The 25,547-nt window shown below is 39.8% G+C and overlaps 1 protein-coding gene across 3 annotated transcripts in view; it reads left to right on the top strand.

Moving 5' to 3' along the window:
* Positions 1 to 15,046, top strand: part of ADAMTS20 (ADAM metallopeptidase with thrombospondin type 1 motif 20) — a 97,014-nt gene extending 81,968 nt beyond the window's left edge. The window contains exons 29-38 of one of the 3 annotated variants that reach the window (XM_083820179.1): positions 2,793 to 2,966; positions 6,832 to 7,002; positions 7,863 to 8,063; positions 8,196 to 8,325; positions 8,479 to 8,573; positions 8,661 to 8,755; positions 9,175 to 9,308; positions 9,943 to 10,034; positions 12,111 to 12,215; positions 12,884 to 15,046. In XM_083820179.1, coding sequence (XP_083676305.1) covers positions 2,793 to 2,966; positions 6,832 to 7,002; positions 7,863 to 8,063; positions 8,196 to 8,325; positions 8,479 to 8,573; positions 8,661 to 8,755; positions 9,175 to 9,308; positions 9,943 to 10,034; positions 12,111 to 12,215; positions 12,884 to 12,973 — 1,287 coding nt within the window. In that variant the 3' untranslated portion in view covers positions 12,974 to 15,046. The remainder of the gene's footprint in view (positions 1 to 2,792; positions 2,967 to 6,831; positions 7,003 to 7,862; positions 8,064 to 8,195; positions 8,326 to 8,478; positions 8,574 to 8,660; positions 8,756 to 9,174; positions 9,309 to 9,942; positions 10,035 to 12,110; positions 12,216 to 12,883) is intronic. The other 2 variants (XM_083820178.1, XM_083820177.1) reach the window with 2 other exon arrangements.
* The last annotated feature ends 10,501 nt before the right edge of the window (positions 15,047 to 25,547 follow it).

The following is a 25,547-nucleotide window of genomic DNA, read 5'->3' as shown; positions in this document are numbered from 1 at the left end:
TTCTTTAATAATTTACAAGAAATATCTCTGAAAATTGAAAGTATTTGGTAATCTGAACCTTGTACAGAATAGTTACTTGCAACTTTCCTTGACTTGAAAATTCAAAATATCAGTAAATTTTAGAAGCTTACTTCTCACCTACAGTGACAAATTCAGTGGTACTGCTGTTATTGCTGTCATAGTCTGAATATTGAAGTAAAGCCAGGTTTGTGGGGGGAAGGAGAAGAGAAACGGATTGTGGACACAAATACGTGATCCCTCCACCCCACTTTGATCTTGTAAAATATCTCTCACCTTGTTAGAATTATAAAATCACTTAGGTTAGAAAAGACCTCTAAGATCATCAAGTCCAACCTAGTTAACCTAGCACTGCCAATTCTACCACTAAACCGTGTCCCTAAGGACATCTTCTGAATGCCTCCAGTGATGGTGACTCAACCACTTCCCTGGGCAGCCTGTTCTAATGCTCCACAACCCTTTCAATGAAGAAATTTTTCCTAATATCCAACCTAAACGTCTCTTGATGCAACTTGATGCCATTTCCTCTTGTCCTATCACTTATTGTTATGGAGAAGAGACCAACCCCTATCCCACTACAAACGTCCTTTGAGGTAGTTGTAGAGAGCAATGAGGTCTCCCCTGAGCCTCCTCTTCTCCAGACTAAACAACCCCAGCTCCCTCAGCCGCTCCTCACAGGACTTGTGTTCCAGGCCCTTCACCAGCTTTGTTGCCCTTCTCTGGACACGCTCCAGGGCCTCGATGTCCTTGTAGTGAGGGGCCCAAAGCTGAACACAGTACTCGAGGTGCAGCCTCGCCAGAGCAGAGTACAGGGGGGCGATCACTTCCCTAGCCCTGCTGGCCACACTGCTTCTTATGCAAGCCAGGATGCTGTTGGCCTTTAGCCATCTGAGCACACTGCTGACTCACGTTCAGCAGGATACTGACCAGCACCCCAGGTTCTTTTCCACCAGGCAGCTGTTGTGAAATTGTGTTCAGCTCAGCACATGGCGGTATTTTACATTTCCCTCAATATTTTCTTACCTTCTCATATAGGAAAATGCCAATTTCCGTTTAGAAGTCTGTTCTAAAGCCGATCCCAGCTGATGCCTTGTTTTCTTTTAAATGCATATATGTATATATATATATATATTTAAGAAATAGAAACCAGATCTTCTTTTCAAGCAAATTAACCTAAATGGTTATTCTCTTGCTCCACAGATCAGTGAATAATTGCATGGAGAGTGAAATAGCTCTTTTCCATTTTATTTTCCTTTTAAGTGAGGTCAATGGGTAGTATGTTGCTTTAACTCAAGCAGTATGAAAGAAAACCAAAATGTTCCAAACAGGTTTTGGTGTTGTGGTTCATTTGGGGACTTTTTTGTTTTACCCTCCTGTCTTAATCCATCAGTGTAACATTTCTGATCACAATAGAAATTCCTACTATGAATAAAACTAATCAGTCTCAGATAATTGCTACTAGCAGGCCCAGGACACCCTAGAGAGGGAGAGTTTAAACATTTATCTGTCTAACGAAATGGGTGCAGTAAGGGCCTGGCTGCTGCCTAAAACAGGGGCTAGAGGCAGAGATTGTACAAAAGTCAAGAATGTTCTCCAGAGTTAACTCATAAACATGCTCTTATGCTTATGGTTAAATAGGTGTTTTGCTCTCTCTTTAAGAAACTGAACTAATTCACATATCCTGATAAGACTGATACATGTAATTTCACACATCAAAGAAATTGGTAGGCTATTACACTCAGACTGAAAAACAAGAATAAAAACCAACTGACTTTAAAGAGAGAATATGAGTTAATACCCCAAGCATTAAAGACCATACCTGAGTGATAAGGAGTGTTGAAGGATACACAAAGGTACAGAAACAGATGCTCTCTAGTGTTATAACTTTAACCATTTGGTAATTCTGTGATTTCATTAAAAGACCCATACTCTTAACCTTTTATAGGGAAACATGGAAACTTTGGATATTACAGGAGGAGGTGATGCAAGCTCTGTTCCAAAATGGTGGTGATAAAATGCAAGCTGCCATTTATTACTAGTCTCCACAATTTGGCCACATCTGATAGAGCAATATCTACTTTATGATTAGGTTGAGTCTTTAGGTATGTTTTGGGACCTAATTGTGCTTCTTACTGGGGTAAAAGAGAACATCTATTGCAGCAAGTCTTTGTATTAAGTACTGCTTAGTAAACTACCATTGTAGTTAACTCCTTTTGGCCAGGGATAAGGAAAAGAGACATATGGTAGACAGGTTCTGAACCTTTTTAAGCTCATCACGATTTAAAACCTTTAGTACTACCTGCAAAAGAAAGACAATAGCCTCATAATGCTGCACCATTTGCAAGATTTTTCTAGAATGAAATACTGAGGTTCTTTCTCTTTCAGTTTGATATTTGCATTTTAAAATAACAGGCAAGACTGACATTCTTCAATTGGATAATGAAATAAGGTGAACTCAGGACTTTGAACTGTTTGATCCTGCAAACCCTTAAACTTCTGTTTTGCATATGCATATGCTGATTGTTCCTACTGTGAATTAAGATAAGCAGACAGATCAATCTAGGCATGTTGGATGCATTTATTTTCTGTATATCTTACAGGCTTTGATTTTAATTGTAATGTACATTTTCATCATAAATTTATTCAGATAATATGGTGGGGTCTGTAGAGTGTATTTTAAATAATATTCTAATAACACTCAGTAACGGCAACTGCACCACTTTCTGTTGACTGTCTCATTTCACACTGACACAACTAATTTTGATCCATTTCAGTGTTCTGTATCTTGTGGAGTGGGGATTCAGCAAAGGGACATCTACTGTCAGCTGAAGGGCCTGGGTCAAGTGAGCGAAGCTGTGTGTAATCACGCTGCACGGCCCACTAGCCAGAGGCGTTGTTGGCTGCCTGCCTGTATGCAGTACCGCTGGTTGGCAGATGAATGGGAAGATGTAAGTAAGGCTTTCAACTTGTATGAAGTAACTACGAGTGATGTAATGAGTTTTCCTACTTTTTTCAGCTTTGGATACATTTCTAGTAGCCTTTATGTTGCAGAATAACAAGTGAACATGCTGGATATTTTAAAGGTCAAATTTGCAAAACTGCTGTGGTAGGTCCCTAATGATAGGATTGTGTCATTTTATTACAAAGGTCTTTATATAATGCAAAAAAGTTTTAATAAAACTTCATGATGAAATATGCAAAAAACACATTTTAAGAGGAGAAATACAGATGAAACATCAGCTGGAAGTAAAAACCTCAGCAATAAGATTTTTGGGAATTATTTTTTTTTCAAGAACTTCTATATGGCAGACTAACCAGAAAAGAAGAAACAAAAACAAACATGTCATACTCAAGAAAATCTAACGACTAATCTATCTTCAGGAAACAACTTTTTTTTTTTTTTTTTTTATAGTGATGACTATTTCCTACATGCAAAAATATGTAAGTTTTGTATCCATGTATGCACACACGCACATATGGACAGAGGGAGAGAGAAAATAAAACCTAGATAAATACATGAAATGGTGTACAGGAGAGCCTGTCTCTTACTGTAATGTTAAACAAAAACTCAGTTTGTGCAGTTGCAGCATCTTTAATCTGCAGTGTTACATTTTTTAGGACAACCCCCCTGAAACTTTGAATATGAAGACTCATGTGTCAGAGATGCAATGCTGTAGAACTGGCTACTGCTCATATGTAAATTATTTGCTGGTGTTTTGCAAAAACCTGGATAATAGTCATGCAATTCTGGCATATATTCCTCTGTTAAGCCACATTGAGAGAAAGGTGACAATATAGGTTTCTCCCAAGTGTTCACTTCTAACGTGACCTTGTTAAAATTAGGAATTAGAGTAGAAATGGCTCAGAATGTCCTTTTATCAGAAATGCAGATTTTCAGAGAGTGAGGGTGAGTTTTCCTTTCCTATCAAACGCTTGTATATTCCAGCTGGGTATTATGAGCTCTTCACTACAAATGCATTGTTTCACTACATGATCTGTCTACTTCCTAAATTTTTCCACATTTTTACTGCTGTTTGCTTGAAGTTCCCATGTTCAGTTACCTTCTCTCACCAGCTTCCTACATAACCCTGAACATCTAGCACTGGTAGTAACTCTTCAGGTGTTTATCTGTATTCCCCTCCTGGTGCAGTATGTGCTCAAACTCAGAATATTTTCCCCAGCTGTCTCTGCTCTGAGTGCTCGTGTGTCATTTCCTTGCCTCACCAGTCACAGCATATGAGAAAAATTTCCAGATCTAGCATTTGTACAGCTTACAGCTGGGAAGCTGGCTATTAGCAGCAGCCAGGTTTTTCATACCACATAGGCATTTTCACACTAAAAAGAAGAATCTCTACTGGAACAATATATAAGGCATAGTGAAAAGTAGCCTGTCCTCGTTACCTAATGATTGGGTTATTCCTCATGTGCCTAATATTTTGACCTACTCCATGCCATTAAAAGATGACATGTCTCTGTAAGCTACACCAGCCAACTGTATCCACACTGCACCTCTGATACAAGTCCACACATCTTCACTCTCTGAGTGACAGGATTTTTTAAAGGCTTAATGCACATATGGCTTCCACTGCTGAGCCCCATTCTCTTGTAGATCTTCTGAACAGGCAGGTAAGCTCTCTCTCTGGTTTACATCCATTATTCTCTCTGATTTCCCACCATCCTGCTTGTGGCCTCACCTTTTCAAGAAAGTAGGCAAGCGCTCAGATTGCAAGACTAGGAGATTATAAGCACTTAATTCCCTAATCATGAGTCAATACTTGAATTTCTCCTTCAGGTATTAAAACCTTACTCCTACCTAATGCAAGTGAATTTTTGTCTTTTTTTTTTTTCTCAAAAAAAAGACCACTACAAAGAGTGATGAGAAGCTGTTCTCAGATGTAATAAGGCTGTTGTTTTTCCACATCAGTAACATGATACCATTGATTGTTTTGCCTATTAATTTCTTGCTCACGTGAAGAGATAGAAGGCTAAAGCTTTTCATCTGAATGATTGTTTACCTGGGTCTCAGCTTGTTTAGAGCTTTCTGGTCAAGAGTGGTTTGTAAGCCTAGGTGTATATTTTGCAGCTTCTTTCAACAGTGTATTTATGTCAGTGAAATTTCTAAAGCAGTTGCTTGGGGCTCAGTGCTGCTTGCTCATGAAGTTTGCAGGTGACACCAAATTGCGGAGACGGGTTATATACACTGGAGGGCAGGGCTGCCATCCAGGGGGTCCAGACACGCTGGAGGAATGGGCCGACGGCAACTTTCTGCATTTCAACAAGACAAAAGCAAAGCGCTGCCCTGGGAATGAAGCAACCCTGCAGCAGCCCAGGCTGGGGAGGAGCAGCCCTGAGGCCTGGTGGCAGCCGAGCCTGGCCCAGCCGTGTGCCTGGCAGCAGTGACGGCCTGGACCGTACAAACAGGGACATGCCAGTACATCAAGTGAACTGGTATCTCTCTCATCATTTGTTAGACCATGACTAGCTTCTACATTCAGTTTTGGTTCCCCAGTTCAAGAAAGACATCGATAAATGGAAGGCTGGATGGGGGCTGAGCAACCTGCCCGTGAGGAGAGGCTGAAGGAACTGGGCTTGGTCAGCCTGGAGAAGAGGCGGGTTGGGGAGACATATCAGTGGCCTTCCAGTATCTACAAAAAGTTGCCAAGAAGATGGAGCCAGGCTCTCCACACAGTGTTGCATGGTGGGAAGGCACAACAGGAATAAAGTGAAGCCAGAGGTTCGAGCTGGCAATTATGAAAAGTTTTTCCCCCATGAATACAATTCGGGCAGTGGAATGGACAGCCCATGGAAGATGTGCAGTCTCTTAAAGGTTTTCAAGGAAACTTGATAAAGTTAGAGGTTTCCTCTCACAGAGCTGTTCTACCCTACATCTATTTTCTGTACTTCAGGTTGCCACTTTGAGTCAATAACAATAAAATTTGAATTATACATTTGGCCTATACATCAGACCTTGATGAGTCTCCTAATTGACTGTGGTTGGGTCCAAATCCATATTAAGTTATGCTCAGAGTCAAAAGTACCAAGTAGACAGTGGTATTGATTAATGCATCTGCTCAGACTGGAGTTTGTGTATTTGAGCCTTACATCTTTATTGCAGCCAGTTCAAACAGGTTAGTTTAAGCATCCGGAGCTGGGGACATGCTGTTGACCTGTATTATTACAAGCCTGTACCTCTGTGTTATGTAGCCTGGACTTTTCTGGATTCAGGTGGCAGCAAGGTTCTCAGTCCGTGCTGGCAGAGCTGCTGACGATACTCAGTCTCACAAACCTGCCATGGAAGGAGGTCTGAGGACATCCGGGGCAAAAGCACAGTCTCAATAGAGACTGCTGCCCCAAACTGCCCCTGGTTTTACTAATAGGCAGTTCTGCTTTCTTTTGTTTTATCAGTGTAATATCACGTATGTGCCTCCAGGGATTATTTATGTTTTGTTTCCAAGACCAAGTTATTCTTTCCATATTTCACTTAAATCCTATCTTGACTGTTTCCTTTTCATGCAGAAGAGCTTTTTCACTCAACCTATCATCTTAGTCTGACATTTTTATTTTCTGCTCCATCTCACCCAACAATTACAGTGTCATGCCATTATGTACTGTTGTTTTTGCAGCTGATTGGAGGTATCTGAACACTGAAAATAAAGGATTTAGATTCAGTGAGTAATTTGGTCCAACTCTGATAACACGTCATAAAATTTTTTGCTATCTGAATTTTAGTGATATGTGACAATTGACAAATAGCTTTATTCTGTAAATGAGCAGTTTAGTTCCACATACTGTGATTGTTTTTCTCACACTCAGTGCTCGACATCATATAGAAGAGAGGAAATACACCGAAAGGTTAAGTGTGTGGATGAAAACCAGATCCAAGTGGGTGAAAGCTTCTGCGATCCTGCCACAAAGCCTCCATCAACCAAAAACTGTAGGGTAGCTCCCACTAAGTATGTTGTGCTTACAGGAGAACTGTCACAGGTAAACTAATGATATTGCTCACACATTTTCATGTGACGTTACACTGAAGAGTATTATACTGCTGCAAAATGTACTTCATGAGTGCAGAGGAAAAAAAGCATATTTTCGTCTGAATGAGGGTGCCCCAACTTTCTTCACAGTGAACCTTCCAGTCAGTCATGGTTTATTGTAGTAAATCTGTCTGACTACTACCAAACTCTGATTAGTAAGGGCTATGGGATACCAAGTTATTAGAAAGAAGCAGTGCTTGGTTTTAGAGAAGCTTATGCTGTAATGAGGAATGCTAAACGATGCTAAAATGAGTGGTGGTGGGAACATGAACAGGAAAAGGCAGTGCTAGGGACTGTTTCCTAAGTGTTATGATTAAGGGAGAGTCACCATAAATAATACCATACGGGGTGAAAGAGTGTTATCTTTGCCACTTGACTCTGACCGTCATCTGGTAGCCTGCCTGGGAGCTATGAACACCTGCCAGAGGACAGCTGCCCTTACCACCAGACTCCTCTGCTAGCTCCAAAGGAAACGTCCTTACAAACTGAAGCAAACAGAAATCCCTTCCTTGATTTCAGTGAAATGTGGGATCAGTCCCTCGTTTCCCTTAGACTACCTACATGTGCATGAGAGGGAACTGCTCTGGAACCTCTGCGAGCTCTGAGAAGAGCTGCATGGAACTTTCCCTTTCCTCGGGTGTGTAATTACGGTAGACCTTCACTTCTGCACGCTGATTAACTGAGATGTCACACATAGGATTACAGGCTTTTGCCAAAATGAGGATCAGTGATGACTTATCTGTAGCTGCAATGCTGTGGGAAGGTTCAGCTCTGCAGAAATAATGCCTGTGCTTGGGGATTTTATTTTAGTGTTCAGCCAGCTGTGGGCTGGATTACCAGCAGAGGATCACATACTGTGTTGGAATCCATTCTGTTCAAAACAAGCATGCCTACGGCCTTCGAACTGTGGCGTACCGAGAATGCCCAGTAACACCCTCCCCATACATTTATACATGTAATATCAAAGGATGTTCACAAGGAGCTACCTGGAGAGTGGGGAAGTGGACCAAGGTGAGTACAGATGTGCAAGCTGATTTTTGATAGCTGCCTCATACACAAACCGATGCCAAGGTATTTGCTGACAAGCTTTTGTTAATTATTTTCTACCTTCTAATCTAACTTTTGATTGCTATCCTTATCTAGTGCTCAGTGACTTGTGGAATGGGAATAAAGGAAAGAACAGTAGCATGTATGACTGAAAATGGCTTATCCAGTGACTTGTGCCTGACGCGTTTAAAACCAGATGCCAGAAAGATCTGCCATGCAGAAGAATGTAAGTGGAAGCTGTAATTTTTAGGTGAACTTAATGTTTTCCCAGGTTATTTATTTTAAAGCAATGAATATATTTGGAGGATAATTATGGAAAAGTCCTAAAACTAAACTCTGTTCAGGAAATATTAATATGATTCAATCCTTCATTTTGAAGGTGAAATACTTTCCACCTGCAAAGATATTCAGATTAAAAAAGGGATTAGAAAAGATGGTGAATACCTACTCAACGTTAAAGGAAGGATGATAAAGGTACTCTTAATATTTATGAACATATATTTTTATTAAATAATACTTTCTAAGAAAGATTTTGCTAAAGGATTATATTTTCTCTGGCAGATTTATTGTTCAGGCATGCATTTAGAGAATCCCAGAGAATATTTGACGTTGGTAAAAGGTGAAGCAGACAATTTTTCTGAAGTATATGGATTCAGGTACAAATATGGTTTTGTAAATTTTATGAAGTGCATTTATATCTCCCAAAATAAAACAATCAAATAATACTTACCTTTGCTAAGAAAAGATTAATATATATATATATATTTTTTTTTCCTTTATTTTCTGTTTTGAATATCTAGGCATATGAACACATGCAGAAACGTGGATACTTCCAAGCTGGACTTGAGATAATTGCACTAAACGATTATAATTTTTTTTCTATCTTGATTTTAGTAGAAAATGATTGAATCCACATTAGTATTTCAGCTGAACCAAGGCTAATGGCTGAGCTTCTTGTTCAGTAACTGCTGGTTAATTTTCTATATGTGGCATAGTTCAATGCAATTATTTTTCACTATGATGTTCTGTTATGGAAAAATGTCAAAAGGAAAACTAAATCTTTGCTGTTCTCTAGGTTACAGAATCCATATGAATGTCCTTTCAATGGAAGCAGAAGGCAAGACTGTGCCTGTCGAAATGATTACCTTGCAGCTGGCTTCACAATTTTTAGCAAAATAAGATTTGATGTAGACTCCATGCAAATTACAAGTAAGCATTTTAGTAGTTTTAGCCGACGTGAGCCTTTTTTGATACTGTGCATGGTCATGATTACCAAATTTTCACTTCAACTCGCTTGTGGATTTAATGATGCCATTTTGGGGCAAAGAAAATTCTTATTTTCTTTAGGAATTCAATATGAATTAAAAAAAAAAATAGAGAAACCACCGCTACTTCCTTTGTTAGTTTGTCCCTAGTGGTCAAGTGGCATGAATATTACAGTTTCATATTTAAGTGATTTTGTAAATATTTTGTTCCCATTATTCCATTTCCTTTTAGCCACTGGCACATTTTTCTTGGGAAAGTCTTGTCATGCCATAGTTAATCCCTCTCAGACTGTGGTAGAAAGGCTAAAAGGACGGGGTATCTTGCAGCACTTTGAAGCCTCTGTCTGAAGGTGGCAAGCTGAGCCACAGCCAGCCCACGTGGGCTTATGTCCAGGTGCACGTCAGTCCTCTTCCTATCCCCATACTGTCTCAGAAAGCAAACTGGGCTTGTAGGTTGGGTTGTTGTGGCATAAACTAGAATTTCAAAAAAGAAAAAATAAAAGATTGTTGTTTCACACAGTTTTCACCTAATCTTCTAATGCAGCGCTTCCAGTGTTGAGTAATTTTCTGTTTTCTAGCCACAGATTTTCTTTTTGCTCAGACTATACTTGGGAGAGCAGTTCCATTTGCTACAGCTGGAGATTGCTACAGTGCTGCCAGATGTCCGCAGGTATTTATGATTCCTTCTCCCCTTGAAATGTGCACATAGAAGAAAAAAAAGTCTGCGTGACTGGTTTAGAGCTGTAACTCTAAAGCACTTAAAATCTGTTCTGTCTGGTCTGTGTATGACTTTATAAGTGTTGTTTTTTTTTTCTTACTGCTTTCTCTCCTGTTTCACCATCTCTTTTTTTCTGTTTCTACCACAAATTGTTTACTCCATGATTTGCCTCTAGGCCTGTAGCTGTATCATTTTTTGTACTGCTTTCATGTATTGCTCTCCCTCCCTCTTGAGTACCTGGATGTGAGGTATCCTTTGTTTTCCCTTCTCAGTCTTCATTCTCCTTTTATTTAACCCTGCAGTTTTTTTCTTTTCTAATTTGTTTCTTTCCTGACTCTGCATAGCTTTGAAGGCTACCAGAGAAATCGATCCTGTTTAGCACATGAATTCAAATTATACATCTATTGGTGTGTCTATGTTATTGTTTTAGTTTGGATTGGCTGGTGCTTCTTAAGTGAATCTCTCTATTGTCCCAGTTTACTGTTTGTTGTTTTGCGCCATGGAGCAGTCTTGGGACACATGGACCTCCAGATGAAAGTAAATCAAAGCTCCAGAAGGACCCTAGTGCATGCCAACTGCTAACGAGAATTCAGTCTGTGGGAATCCATGAGAGTTAGCCCAGTGTAAAACTCTGATTTGTGTACTGTGTACTGTACACTAGGTTCTCTGACCCAATTTTTTCACTTTACAGGTTTGCTCATACTGCAGCCTACTTGTTAACACAGCCATAGCCCTAGTCTGAGCAAGTCAACCTAGGCTGCCCTTGGAGTCCACTGGCAGAAATGGGATTCCCTAGAACACAGTACCTCTAACCTTACCCTGTTAGACATTTTATGGTTACCATCCTCTGGAAGCGCATATTTCTTTCCACTGATTATAAAGAGAGTTAAGACTCACTAGCCCAGCCTTGCATGGAGGTGAATCCCTGTTTTCTGTCTAACCTGGGTGCCTAAAATTAAGACAGGCTATATGCGTGGATGCATTCAAGGGCAGCTAGAAACCTACAGTTTAGGGGCAAATGAAGTGCCTAAATTATGCCTCACCTTAATCCCTAACATGAAAACAGTTGGAGTTCATTACAGTATTGGATACCTTCAACCTGCAAACTCTTCAGGCTTAATGCAATACATGTCTATCTGCAATCTGTAACTTTTGTTGGAAGTCATTTCGCTCATGTGTTTTTCACTGATACGTTTTCATCTGTGACATATGCATTGAAACTAGTGCTCTGTGTCTGTATGTAGATAAAAAGCCTCAGTTACATCACTCTGTCCTTGAAATCTGTTCCTGGTCTTGAGTTTACTGCATGACAGAGAGCTGTTATGCTTTCATTGTAACTGCACATAGCACTTTTCATTTATTTTTACAAAATGATATCCCTGTAAATGTAGTTAGTTTGGGCCTGTTAATTGTGGAAAGCACTTCACACTATTTGAATGAATATCCCCCAGCTGCTTTATTCATTAATAGAAATCTATAGAAACAATAAAATACAGAAGCTACAATATGTAATGGAGATTTTATCTTTCCTAAAACTTTGATCTTGTGTTTTAAGCAATTTTAACTAGGTCTGAATACAGAAATTCAGGCCTTCAGTGAACTGGAGGGGGGGGTTTCAGACTACAGTGTTGCCTAAAGCAACAGTTAGGCTCTTTGTGGAGGTAACATATATTTTAAACATACCGCACTTCTGTGTGAATGCAATTTAATCATTTTCTGTACCCCAGTTTGTTTACCAAGATTAGTTCTGTTAGTTCTGTATTCAGACTCTTCAAACAGATACTGCAGATCAGCCGGTTCACAGGTGCTGCTTACTGCAGAATAACTTGTTCATGCATCTCTGTGTCCTGAGAGTCAAAAATTAGGAAATATGTGATGTAACCAAGCCAGGTTAAGCATGCCCCTTTGAGTACTTAATATCTAGATATACCCTAAGTTATATGTGTAGCTATGCCAAAGTAAAGTGTTTTAGTGTTTTGAACTCTGTTCACAAGCCCTGTATTTTACCTTTTGTTTTTGTTTTGTTAGGGACAGTTCAGCATTAATTTGGCTGGTACAGGTCTGAGATTATCCAGTACAGTTAGGTGGATTGCTCAGGGCAACTATGCAACTGCTGACATACACAAATCTCACGTAAGTCAATGTTGTTTTCCTTTACCTACTATTATGACTTGCAATATTATACCTCAAGAGGTGCTGCTGATGATTCTCTAGTGCAACACTAGTTATGAATCAAGCGTAGAGCTCAAGGTCTCTGATCTGTCTAAATTTTCTTTCAAGTGCAGTATGAGACCTAAGCCTGATAATTTCACCTTAAAAATCTCATGGAATGTTTAATGACACCTCTCAGAATCTAATCCAGATCAACACTGCCTACCTAGCCTTCCCTTACTGGTTTTAAGGGCCTATTGCCGTATTAATTAGGTTCATTAAAAAATTGGAGATAACTAATACTGCCTCATAAAAAATACCATTTTATTGAAGATACCTACTACAGAAGATTCTTACAGATTGCTTACCTCCAACTTGATTCATATGGGAAACCAAAAGACCTGTTGAAAAAGAAGAGTAAAGATGCATACTTTAGGAAAACATTGGATAGTAAGGTGGGAAAGAAGGTATACAACTATAATGATAAAGGATCTCTGTGCCTGTTCCATTAATCTGATGCCCTCTTGATTTAGTGTTTACAGGTTTGATTTGTCAAAAGGTCTATTGTGTGCAAACCTTGAGGATCTTTTCGTACAACTATGATTACAGTTACTTCTCTTGATTGATTGCTTTCTCTGTCTCATTTCCAGGATGGTACTAAAATATATGGAAGATGCGGAGGATTTTGTGGGAAATGTATTCCTAACACAATTACTGGTCTCCAGCTTCAAATACAGTGAGGACTTTGGTGTGGTAAGAACATCAAAGCACAACATCTGTCATTTAGGTGCAAATTGTAGGTGCTGTGTATATATGTATTTTTTTAATTTTCATCTCTGTAATGCTCATGACTGTAATGCTCACTGCTAAGAATTCCATTCTATTTTCTTCAGTGTTTATCTGGGGAGGTGCTACCTGTTTGTGAGCTAACAAGTGAGTAAATCACAATCATAAACCTTCAGGTTTTCATGGAGAGGCATTCATTCAATGTATAGTAGGTATATCAACCAGTAAATTGCACTGAGATTGCTAGCATGGGTAACACCTTGAACTGTGCCATAATTGCAATACTGTACCTACAACTAATTGGTGCAATTCTGCATGCAGTATTCAGTAAAATTCATACTGTACTGATTTTCTTGATCAGCTACACTAAAATGTAGAAAGGAAAGAAAAGTCATTCCTATATAGAGAAAAGAGGTAATAATTTCGGATCTTTCAACTTTGTGAAACCTGTTAGGAATTTCTGTCAATAATTTACAACCAAAAAGTATATAACCAGTGTATTTTCTCCTGAGATCAATAGATCTGTGTGTTTCTCTGTCAGTAAAAGCATTTTTCCCCATACCTGTCATTATATCTATTGTGGTGCTCAAATACTAGCAGCAATGCTGAAAAGTGTGGTTTAACCTCTGTAGTCTCTATAGCACATGTTAAACATCTAGGCTTATTTTTTTGTGGTTACAGGAAGAGATAAATAAGGAGAAAAATTGCTTGGAAATCTGATTTTAAATCCCTGCCTCTCAGCTAAGAATGCTGTAAAAGGAGCGTGTTCTGTTTACATACCACTTGTATGTGATTGTATGTATATGCATTTACTTAAACCCTTTCCATATACCCCTTATTCCAATAGCATATTCATAATGGCAATAGTGTGCCTCCCTTTTTAAATTCCAACTCAATACAGTTTTCAGTAACCTTAAGAAAACTCTGGGGCAGAGGCAGCATCAAGCACACAGTGTGGCTGGTGTCCATCTTTGACTCCATTTGATATTTTTGAATGGCTATAAGTAAAGCTCTGACATCTGCTAGTTAAAATTATTTCTTCCAGAAAAGTAAGTGTATGAGAGAGTTATACAGTTTTAAAAATGATCTAGGTGGTTGATTTGTTGTTTTGGATCGCCTTACAGTCCAGAACCGTAGAAGTATATGCTTATAAAGATAATGTGTTTCAGGGCCAACACTCAGGTATTCTGAATAAAATTTACTACCTGCAAAATAACATGTATGATGTACTGGATAACTATACATACTTTTTTTCTGACAATGTGCATTCTGTAAACCAAATATCTGTTTTGCATGCCAGTAAAATTGTTAGATCAAATGGCAGCTATATCATATTTCTACCCACAAAGAGTTAGCCATGAATTAGCAATATGTATTAATTAAAACCAAGACTGTACCACATAAGTCTAAGCAGCTACTTTTAGATAACACATGTAGGTAATTATTTTGTGATCTCTGCATCAGAAATGTATTTTTGCACTATGTGCCTTATATTAGTTGTAAACATTAATAAGAATATAAAACATTATTTTCCTAGAAATGTTTACATTTATAATTAAAATCTTGTAATTTATAAAGTATTTATGTAATAAATATGCTTGTGTGAATCGTACTTGAGTACTTTTGCTTTTTTTTTTTTAAATCAAATACAGCACAGAACGTTGCAAAAATATATAATCTTGTTTATGCATCGAATAACTACAATATTAATACTGCCTCACCATTATAGATAAAGACTTATACTGGAATAACTGTCACACAGGCAGGTGGTAGTCATACAGACGTTTTCAACGGAAGCAAATGCTACTTCAGAGGTACAAACTCCACATCTGCATTCTCTTTCCAGCCCCTACCCCCCTGTTCACCTATACATTTTTTGGGGGGTTGCCTCATAGATCATTCACTGAAATAATCTAGGTCAGTTCTTCTGATTATTTTATAGCATGGTCCCTCAACAGCTACTTTGGCATAAGGTGAACTGAAATCTACCTCCATCTACAGGAGGATCATTTTCTTTTCAGCCCTGAAACACTGGTCACAGGCTGGGAAGTGCTCAGCTCTTCTGCTGCAGAATCTCTCTGAAAATCCACTACCAGATCAAGTGACTTTAACCCGATATCCAACATAGCATATTCTTGGGTAATGGTAGTGATTTTTGAATAAAAAATTATTTTCTATAATTAAAGTATATCCTGTGACCAAGTTAAACTTTTGCATGAAACAGCATTGCATCCTATTATTTTTTTCATCCTTTCTTTCCTTTTTTTCTTGTTTTGGGATTTCAGCCCTAGTCTAGGAAGAAAGTACTTTTGTGCTCTGTCATTATATTTTCATGTTATTATTCTGATTTCACTGAGAAACAGGGCTTAATCAATCCATTTAAACTTCCGATAATTTTCATCTTGTGGGCAATTTGAGGGAAACATGAGCCTGATGATTGGCTCTGATGAATTTGGAAACTTGGTGATGCTGACAAGTTAAAAGGTTTAATAAAAGGAGAATCGTGGGTTGTACTTACAGTACTGTGCTTGTATTCCCTTCAACTGACGTGCCCACAAGCCTGCATCGCAGCCCAGCTGGGTGCCAGCACAGCCGGGTGCTCGGTGAGAGGCTGAAGGCTCCACCAGGTGGGTCTGTGCCTGCCGAGCTGGCACCACTGGTCACAGACAAGTGATTCTCCAGCTTTGGCTGATGTCTAGGAAAGGAAACATTGAACTGTCCCATCACTCATCCTTACAGTAAAAAAATAAACTAATTGAGGAATGATAATAGAGGACTGTAATGATGCTTTCCCCGGATGTCCCCTAGACCATGTTCAATCCCATCAGCTGTTAGGTGACACAACTTGCTTGTGTATGCACACACGCACATTGAGGGCTTGTCTGAATGTTGAAGAGGGACTATATGCAAAAAAAACCCTTGTTGCTCACATTCAGCCCACAAAATGTCTCTCGGTGTGCTATGAAATGGTGGTGTACTGCCTAGGACCTGTGACATCTCTTCCCAGAATCTTTCTCCTACCCTTATTTCCCCTGAGGTGGAGCCAGAAACCCTGGCTTTGTCTCCTCTAATGGGTCTCCAATTTGAGTTGAATTCAAAGGTCTGTTCTCTCGCCCTTTTGTGCCCCTCTCCCTGCAGAGGAGCAGAATGCACGCAGAGGTGTGTTGTACAAGCAGCCCACCCCACGTTCAGGGGAACAGCTGTGGCTGTGATTCCACCACGTTTGTGTCTGTGTGGATTTTTGATGATGGTTATATATTTTTCTTGTCTAACTGAAAGGCTCTAATATCCAAGATGTACTTGAAATAATGAGGGAAGCCTTGTGGTTTGTTGTTTTTGATTTTTTTTTTCCAACTCCTGTAGCCTTGAATGTGGTTAGCATAACTTCTCAGATTTGTTTACTATCTGAAATAAAAACTACGCATGACTAGGAGGGGTTTTATGTCTTAACAGTTTTATTGTGGTAACACATGAGATCCCTGAGAAATTCAGAATCTGAACAAAATACTACAAACAGATTCCTGAAACTTGATGACTTGGTGTTCTGTGGCTATCAAAACTGCACATGAATTAGAAGTGAAGCAGAGATATGCTAAAATACTTTAACCTCACATTAAAAATTAGAGAACCAAAAAATAACATACAAAAACAGTTTTAAAGCATGATAGTTGAATTTTAATAGGAAATAAATATTAAAATGAGCATTATATATATACATTGCAGTTGAGATTCCATGCTCACCATAAATCCATGCTGAACCTATTTACTTATTTATAAATTAAAACAATTCCCAGTTGTACTCTAAAGAACCCCACCAGAACCTTTTCCAAAAATTAACTTCCGTGATACAACAGAATTCCCTATTTCATTTGTAGATGTCGTACTTGAGCCATGAAATGCCACAGGCTAGCCTTAAATGCATTTATATTTGCTCAAGTGTTGAACAATTCTGAAGTATTTTGCTCACTTAACCCAGGTAAGAGTAGCCTGGCAGAACTGATAGGAGATAACATCCTCAAGGCTAAAGAGTGGCAGCCCTGGGGAAGAATTTGCATCCTACGGACCAGCTCCTGGTCTTGTTCTTGTAAGGCCTGCTCTGCTCTCCTGGTCATCATCTCCTGAGCCTGTATGTTTTTTTCAGGATGGCCTTGTTGTGTTTATGCATTAACGAAAACTTTGAGGGGGGTCTCATCAGCCCCCTCTCTCTCTGGTGTGCTTTGGAAATATGCGGAAAAGATCATAGAAGAAGTAAGGTATTGCTTTAAAAGTTCATTCCTGCTTCACAGTACTGGCTTAGAGCAATAACTATGATAAGAGCAGAGGAAAATTACCTTCTGCATTATATTCAAACAGAAGAAAAGGCTATCTGACTTGGAGCTGAATCCAACGATTAATCTTCTCATCCACAGAAGGTGGGTTTCTTTTGCACAATTAAGTTTATTTTGCAATACCACAGCTTGAGAGGCTTTTCTGGGCTATGTTTATCCTGGCCTTAGAGAAGTAATCTGTGCTCTGTTTCTGATAAATTTCTCCTTGTGTTCACTTATGACAGATATTCCTTTGAATCGGCTGTATAAAAATACTGTAGCAGTAGAGCAGAGCAAAGATCTAACTGTATTTATGTCTATATTCTGTCTTTAAACATGAACAGCTGTGCATACATTCATCTGTCTCATGTCTGACTCTGTGCTGCCATCCAGAACCTTTTCCTTTTTAATAAACAAATGTTTCCTTCTTTAATCTGTGTGTGTGTTTTTTCTCTGTTCCTGCAACAAAATTTTCTTGTCTGCATATGTTTTTCAAATCTTATTTGTATAATTAAACAAAGCATGCAACACAGAGAGCCCACTCGGCAAATGGTCGCTCTCTACTCTCTCTCAGAGCAGCTGAAATAAAATACACTATTTCTGTCTTGCACACCATTACTATTTTGTTTTGGAAAGCAAAATCCTGCATTTATGAATACTGAAAGACTCTTTTTGAAATCCCTGTATGGTCTTATTTTACAGTCTGATTTACAGAAGCAAGAAACATTCAGGGAGAGCTCATGAATTTTCCATATGCAAAGGGCTGGAGTGATTCATAGCAGCAACAGATATTCATGCCTGATGGGATTTAATCCTTTTTTACACTTCAGTTGTCTCTGGTGGTTGTTCATTGATCATGATGATGATGCTCCGGGTCAGTTCATCACTCTCTGTGAGTTTTTTGATGTTCCTCTGGAAGCTGGAATAATTAAAACTGTGGTTGTACAGAACATATTTACATTTGTGCTAGTAAATACAGGGGGCAGTGTTTTTTTTTTTTTTAATGCTTTGTGTTTAAAATGTCCTGCAGAAAAGTCTTATTGTAAAAATATTTATTTAACACCTCTGTAAAGAAAACAGCAGCTCTGCTACTATTTGTGTTCCTTGAAGGTCTGCAGCTCAAACAAGGCCAAGACAGCAGCCACCAGTAGCCCCTTTCATCAGGGTTTACAAGGTATTTAGCTAAGAATTCTTTTGCCCTTCCGTTATTGCTTTCTGTCTTGAGTTTATTACTACTCTTGCCTGAAAAGGAACATCATCTCCAGCTCCTCAAACAAATCCCTGCTAGCAAATTCTGAGAGAAAGGAAAAAGAGGAATCAATTCATGGTTGTTACCTCAAAGGGAAAACACATAAGCTGTGGGTTTGGATATTTTTTTTTTCAGCTAACACAAAAACAGTACCAGAAAGAGCCCAGTTAAAAAAATAAATAAATAAATAAATAAAATAAAAGAGATTATTTTACTTCTAGAGTTGTATCTTCCAGCTTTAAAGATTCATTGCAATTTCCTCTTACATGGTTGGGTATATTTTTGGTACTCCTCAGCCAAATATTTACTCGGAGGAATTATTCTAAGATGGATCTATGGGGGAGAATGCAGATAGGCAGGCTTAAAAGAGGGAGATTGTCTTTGGGTTTGAAGTGCACTCTTCTGCAGTGTGTTTGCCTGGCCAGCTGTCGACAGCATTGCTTCATAAGAAATTCAACATTCAGAATATTTTCGATGAAGCAGAGGAAGTGAACTCTGGAGCACTGCTCTGAGCAGCAGCTTATGCCCCTGTTTAAGCAGAGGCACACAGAGGACTTTTTCTCTAAAATGGAAACAAGCTTCTGGCTATCTGAAAAGCTTACCTATCCCATAATCAAACAAAACCCCCACTATTGTTACCAGTGCTCTGCGTGGTCTGCTGTTACTGCCCTAATAAATTATATATAAACAGTAAGAATCATGAAATTTTAATAAAAATACATCTACAGGCAATTCTCTGCTATGCGGTGTCTTTTTCTTTCTGTGTGTTTTGTTCCATGTAGCACAAACACTGTTTCATATCCTTTGGATGAACCTGACATTTCGAGCTGGAACAATGTTCTTTGGAGGAACTAGTTCTTCAAAATGCTTCTGCTTTACTTTTGGAAAATGTGATAGCATATTCTAATATTATTGCCCAGGGAGCAGATATTGAAACAACCACCCCACACACGTACACTCCTTATCAAGCCATTGCAATGGTGTTTTCTGTGTCAGAAGAAAGAAAGAATTTGGCACGAGCATGAAAAGCAACTTGGCAAAGAGGCTTTTTTTTTTTTTTTTTTAACATGGTACAAGATTTTATGTGTGCTCGCAGTTCAATACAATAAAAGACTGCTGATCCCACAAGTCACCATACCAACGTGTATTTCTAGCCCTTTATGGAACCCCAATAATACGCAGCACATAATCCTATGCTGGTGCACAGATCTAGTGGGGGGGATCTAGCTCCCTGCACTTCAGACCTTAGGCTGTGGGGTTTGTTTTGGTTTGTTTCTATACATATCTGTGTGTGTCTGTATGTAAATGTATATACACACATATATATGTATAAATATTAGTGTTTATACACTAATATATACACTATATATTACAAATATATATACACACACACATACTAGGAGCTACTTTTGCAATGAAGTTTGTTCCTGGTTATGTGTCTTCCTCTAGTGTTTTGTCCAGGACAAAGCATGTGGTTATTTTTCATACATATTTTTCAAAATATACTATTGCTAATAGTAAAACAGGAGAAATGAAGTAACACATTAACTCTTTTTGTTTGTTTTTCATTTGTTCTATATATTTATTTTTAATCATGAGTTGCTATTTAAAATTTTAATTTCTCATCTTACTAGGAATGCTGCCAATTAAATTCCCTAGAGCTACTCAAGAGCTACTCACTCTGAAAGGAGGAATTACATACAAATCTGAGGGCATATTTTGCTTTAAAGATATATCTAGTTGTACACTGCGCTGCTAATTTACTGTGCTTTAACAATCTGAGCCAAAGCTAAATGATGTGATCAGTGTCATCCCAAATATGAGCTAAAAATATTAGCACATTAGATATGAGGTTATTCAAATGCTTTCCTAGCATGCAGGAGACTCAGGCTGTCATTCCTACATAGCTCCAACTAGCGTAAGAGAGTCTTAAACCTTGATCTTCTTCCTAAAAAGAGTATGCTCCTAATTGCCGAATTTCAGAGCATATCAAAGAATCTCTCTTGCATGTATTTATTTGTATATGTAAATATATGTATAAAGCTTGTTAGGCTGGAAAGTGATTTAGTTTTTTTTGCACTGGGTTGACCCAGTCCTTGCTCTGGCGATGTCGCATTGATGCTTTATCACCAGGAAAGGGCTTGTCTGTGAACCGCAGGAGGAGGAGTCTCCTGTGTGGACTTCAGTGGTCAGCTTAGATCTCACACCTTAGCATTTCCTAGAGGCAATGTGGGTAGCTTGTGCTCCAGCCATACTGGCCTTCTGTCAATGTCACGGCCCTAATTTTTCCCCAGGTACTGTCAAGGAACATCCTGCATGCAGCTGCGGCTCACAGGGCCTGGCAGAGCACCTCGGGGGCTGCACTGAGGTCCCTGTGGTGTTCCACTCAGGACGGATCTCCTTTCCTCCTGCTGAAGTTCGGGAGTCGCCTGTCTTTCAGCCCGTTGGAAGGAGCAAGACAAATAGAAGGTGAAAGGTGTCCTCTTCAAATGTCCCATTGTCTTAGGGCTTTTGGCTGTTCTTAGCATTTATTGTCTGTAGCAAATTTCACAGGTCCATTACAGAAACAGTAAGAGGGCCCAGCAGCTCTCAGTGGTCTATTTTATAAAGTCCTGTACAGCCATGTGCCTCAGGGCCAAAGGACAGTAATATATTGAACAATGAAATATGTAAGGCGACATACGCTGTTGAAAATCGGGAAATAATCTGTTTCACAATTTCCTATCCTGGTCACTGTATACCTGCATTAGGGTCAAAGGTGCTTCTTAACAAGGAAATGTGACTGTCAATCCAGACAAGAAACATTAAACAGCTCTTGCCTGGCATCAAATAAAGTCTTGCCTTTGAGGTTATAGCTACTCTACTAAGCAGTGGCACAACATAGATCACCTCCGTGGGTGTGTAGGTACGAGAGCCCCCACCAAGGCAGGGGTCCCTGCTTACTGCTGGGAGCCCCTGTCAGGGGCAACTCCAAAACATGTCCACAGCTCATCTGCGGGGTGGTACAGGCCCCAGCAGTGCCAAGAAACGTGGCACAAGCAGTGAGACAGTGTTGGGAAAGCCCACAGCAGCTCCCCTGGGGTCCAGTGTAGGTGTGGAAAACCTGAGGTGAGAGCCAAGTCCCTTCTTGTCCCTCTGTCACGCAGCTTATGCTCGTCACCTCGGCTGCAGCAGCAGCCTTTGTATCAACCTCTCCCTTTGGTGCAGAAACCTCTAACACCCCAGGCAGGGATGAAACACTTGCTAATGTGTTCCCATGCATGGAGCTGTCACGCTGTTTCACTGCCACCCTCCCCTCTTCTCATTACAAGCACAGCTAAATTGCATTGCTAATTTTCCCTGGGTGCGTTTTGAAGGAGGAGGATGCTCATTTGGGGAAAACATCTTGAATTTTTAAGAAGTTGCAAAAGAGTCTGTAACTCTGGCAGATTGTGAGGGAGAGGAAATTTGTGGTTTTGAATAACATAAAGTGGCGCCAGCTCCTCTACATTTATTCCAGGGGAAATTTTATTAATGGTTGGGAAATACAATCTGACTCCAGATTTCCCTATCTCAGACCTTTCCGATAGGCTGTCCTGCCTAACGCAGCAGCAGCATCGGGGCTTTCTGCAGGGTACCTGCAGGTGACACAGAGGGATTGCAGTCATGAGCCCCTGAGGGCTTGGCACCTCAGTCAGAAGCCCACAGAGTGGCGTGTTTGCTCATCACAAATCCCTTTTACTGTGCTAGGCCCTGCGCAGTGACCCTGGAACGAGTATACCCTGCATTTTGGGGTCAGGGTGCTCTTTCCAGCAGATGCTGCATTGGGTCTGGGTGAGTAGGGGTCTGAGCAGTGTGCTTACGGAGACAGCCCCTTGCCCCTTTGCAGCTCTGCAACCAACACGCACCGGGTAGAAGCACAGGACAGGTCACAAGTCAGGGTTTGGGAACATCTGGTTCACATTTATCCAGAAAAATTTCCATCAGACACCAATGGCTTGGACCGATGGAGAGAGGGAGTGTATTTCTCAAGCATCTTCAGACTAGGCAGAGTTTCTGAACTTGAAGCAATAAATTAAGGCTTAAGGAAAACATTTAATACCCAATGGCTGAAACAGGCCCATTCTCTGAGAAGACATAGCTGTTTATGTTAGAAATCTGGTTTCTCTTACATCTCTGTTGTGCCAACTTTCGTAAGAATCTACACTTAACCTTTGGGAGAAATATTCTGCCTGCAAATGGGAAAGTTTGCTGAGCAGCACAGTAAAACTGCAGGAACTCCAAAATGCTCATTTTACAGTATCATGCGCACCAATACCAGTGCAGTACTTAGAGCAATCGCTTCCTCCCTGTTTCTGGAGCACATATTGGGTGCACAAGTTGAAATCAGAAGCTTGCCAGATGTTACCCTAACGTCCCACAAGATGGTGACAAAATAATTCTAATTACATAACACTTTGATTTGTGGTACATGCAGACTTAGTGACTCCAACTATTTTCTTACCATGCAGTTGCATTAGACTCTGCTGATATAACATACTTTGAGCGTATTTTAATGTCTTACTCATTTGTAAGAGGTTCGTTCTTTCAAGTGCTTTTTTGATTGTATTTTAAATTAACTTCAGGACTAGATAGAGACTTTCAGTCCTCCCACATTCGGAGTCACAAGTTCCCTACACGCTGGAGAAGGAAAAGCAGTTTTATTGCTTCTGATCTATCCCTTTGCCAGACTGCTTCCCTTCTCCTCCTTCTGTGTGTTTTGTGTGTGTGAGATCTCATGTTTCATAAACTCTTTCCTTTCTGAATTAAACATGAAAAAAACTGCGGTAAGTGAGGCATAAGAGAAGGGATCATTGCAGAGCAGGTACATGCTCTCCAGAGGCAAGGCTGGGAACAAACACGGCTGGGAAGAAGTGAGGCTCCTGAAATGGGATGGCTGGAACTCCTCTCCCTTACCCTTACTCACCCAGATAGATTGTTTATTAGAGTTTTTTATGGTCAGTTTTGGCTGTTTGCTTTTTTGGGGCAAGCAAGTTGAGAAGCCTGAAAGGGGCCCGAACTGCAGAATTCATCTCTGGAAAATCATGCCCTCAAACTGGGCACTGGAGTGGAGATGGAGCAGGCATCCAGGCATCCACATCACCAACTGCTTGTCATTTGGGGTAACTGTATTGTCCTATATTAGAAACAGTTGCTTCCCTGGGTCCTATTGTTTTAGAAACAATAAAGGTGACAGAGCTCCTTTTTTTTTTTTTCTTTTATAGCCTGTCAAAGAACAATAAAAACAATCTGTAAATATACTGTAAATATTAGCTCTTAGTTTTGGTGAAGACAGGAGCTGATTTTCATAGACTGAGTGGCTCTGGCTCTTCAGTTGCCTGAAGATTGTAAAGAAAACACATTCCCAGCTGTAGCTGTGGGTTTCTATCAATAGATGGCAAGATCAGACTAGTCCTTTGGCTACAACTTACAAATGCATTTCGGTGACTTGAAAGCCACAGGACCAGATTTTCAGAAGTGTTTAGACATCTAATTCACAGTGATTTAAATCTGAATTAGGTGCCTGAATACGTTCAATTTCTGTCTGGAAATATCACTTTAAAATGACTTAAGCATTCAGGAGCCAGTGTTAAATGCAAAGCTTGTGTGATAATGTGCAGAGATGCCCAACTCGTTCTGAACAAGCTCGTTTGGCTATTGGAAGTGGTGTGGCCATGTGAGCACGGCAGCCTGCCCAGGAAAATCATTCCTGCTGAGGCATGTGCTCAGATCATCTTCAAAATCTCACCTCCTGCCTTCAAAGGTATTTGCTGTAAATTTCTTTCTGAAGGATTTTGACCAGAACCAATACAGGATGACAGCACTTGCTATTTTTAATACTACACATGATTCAATTGGATTTAGTGTAGCATCATTTAGCTTCTACCCCGTGAGACTGGTTGTAGCCAGCTGGAAAAGCACTCTGATGGCAGTGTGAGCAGCAGCAGAGGGATGGTTTGGACTCAGGGACAGCCCTGTTCTCAGCACCAGTAGTTTACCAAGACTTAGGAAGATTTTTTTTTTCCAACCTTAATTCTAATTTTAAGGGTTATTCTCTCTCCCTGCCAATTTCTCTTTCTCTCTCCATATTCTTTGTAATGTCCATCCTGGACCTTCTCAGTGATGACTTCCCCCACAGGTGCAGCCTCACACTGTACATTGCTCCACACCTCCACTATTGTCTGATGCTGCATTTGACACCTGACAGTAGAAGAAACCCTGCCTTTCTCTGCTGGCACAGCCACATTGAGCAAGTTTGTACTGTCTACACCCACTTTTAGCAGATTTTTACATATAAGCACAGTGAATAATAACAAGCACAACCATGCTCGTCTGGAAGTGGGCTATTCATGCTTGCTGTATAATTTTCAAATAATAAGCTAGATGCCTAAACCTATGTTCAACATATAAATAAACATGACCTAATTTTAAGCATCTGCCATTCCCATGGCCTTTGCAGACATAAATTAAATGTGCAGTCTTTGGCACCCAACTGGGAAAGTTTTGGTTTATTTTTCCAGGGGCCTTCAAGAAAGCTTATTTGTGTGCCAGTGCTTTAAAGGCATAAATACAGTGACTCAAAAGCAGGGCCTTTGGGCTTTACCATCAATCCTGGGCAAAACATCAGAGCTACTGATAGAGTCCTTTTTGCAGGAAAATACTATCAGCAATGCCAGTCAGCAGAGTTTTATGGAAAAAAAGCTCTTGTCAGATTCACCTAATATCATTTTTCACGCTGTTTTAACATGGGTGTTTTAACAAAATGAGGTTGGTTGATAAAGGTTTTAAAACTGATAAAATTTATTTATACTTCTGCAGGGTATTTAACATGATTTATTGTGTGGTTTTTTTCATTAGTGGAAGAACCAAAAATCTAATTGTAGAAGAGAAAGCATCCTCAGATGACTCTCTTTCTAGTCAGATCCCAGTACAGGTTCTTGGCTTTTTACAGCA

The sequence above is a fragment of the Anser anser genome, assembly GCF_964211835.1.
Source record: "Anser anser genome assembly, chromosome: 1".
Taxonomy (NCBI): Eukaryota; Metazoa; Chordata; class Aves; order Anseriformes; family Anatidae; genus Anser; species Anser anser.
The sequence above is the reverse complement of the archived record's forward strand: the minus strand, read 5'-3'. Positions and strand labels throughout refer to the sequence as shown.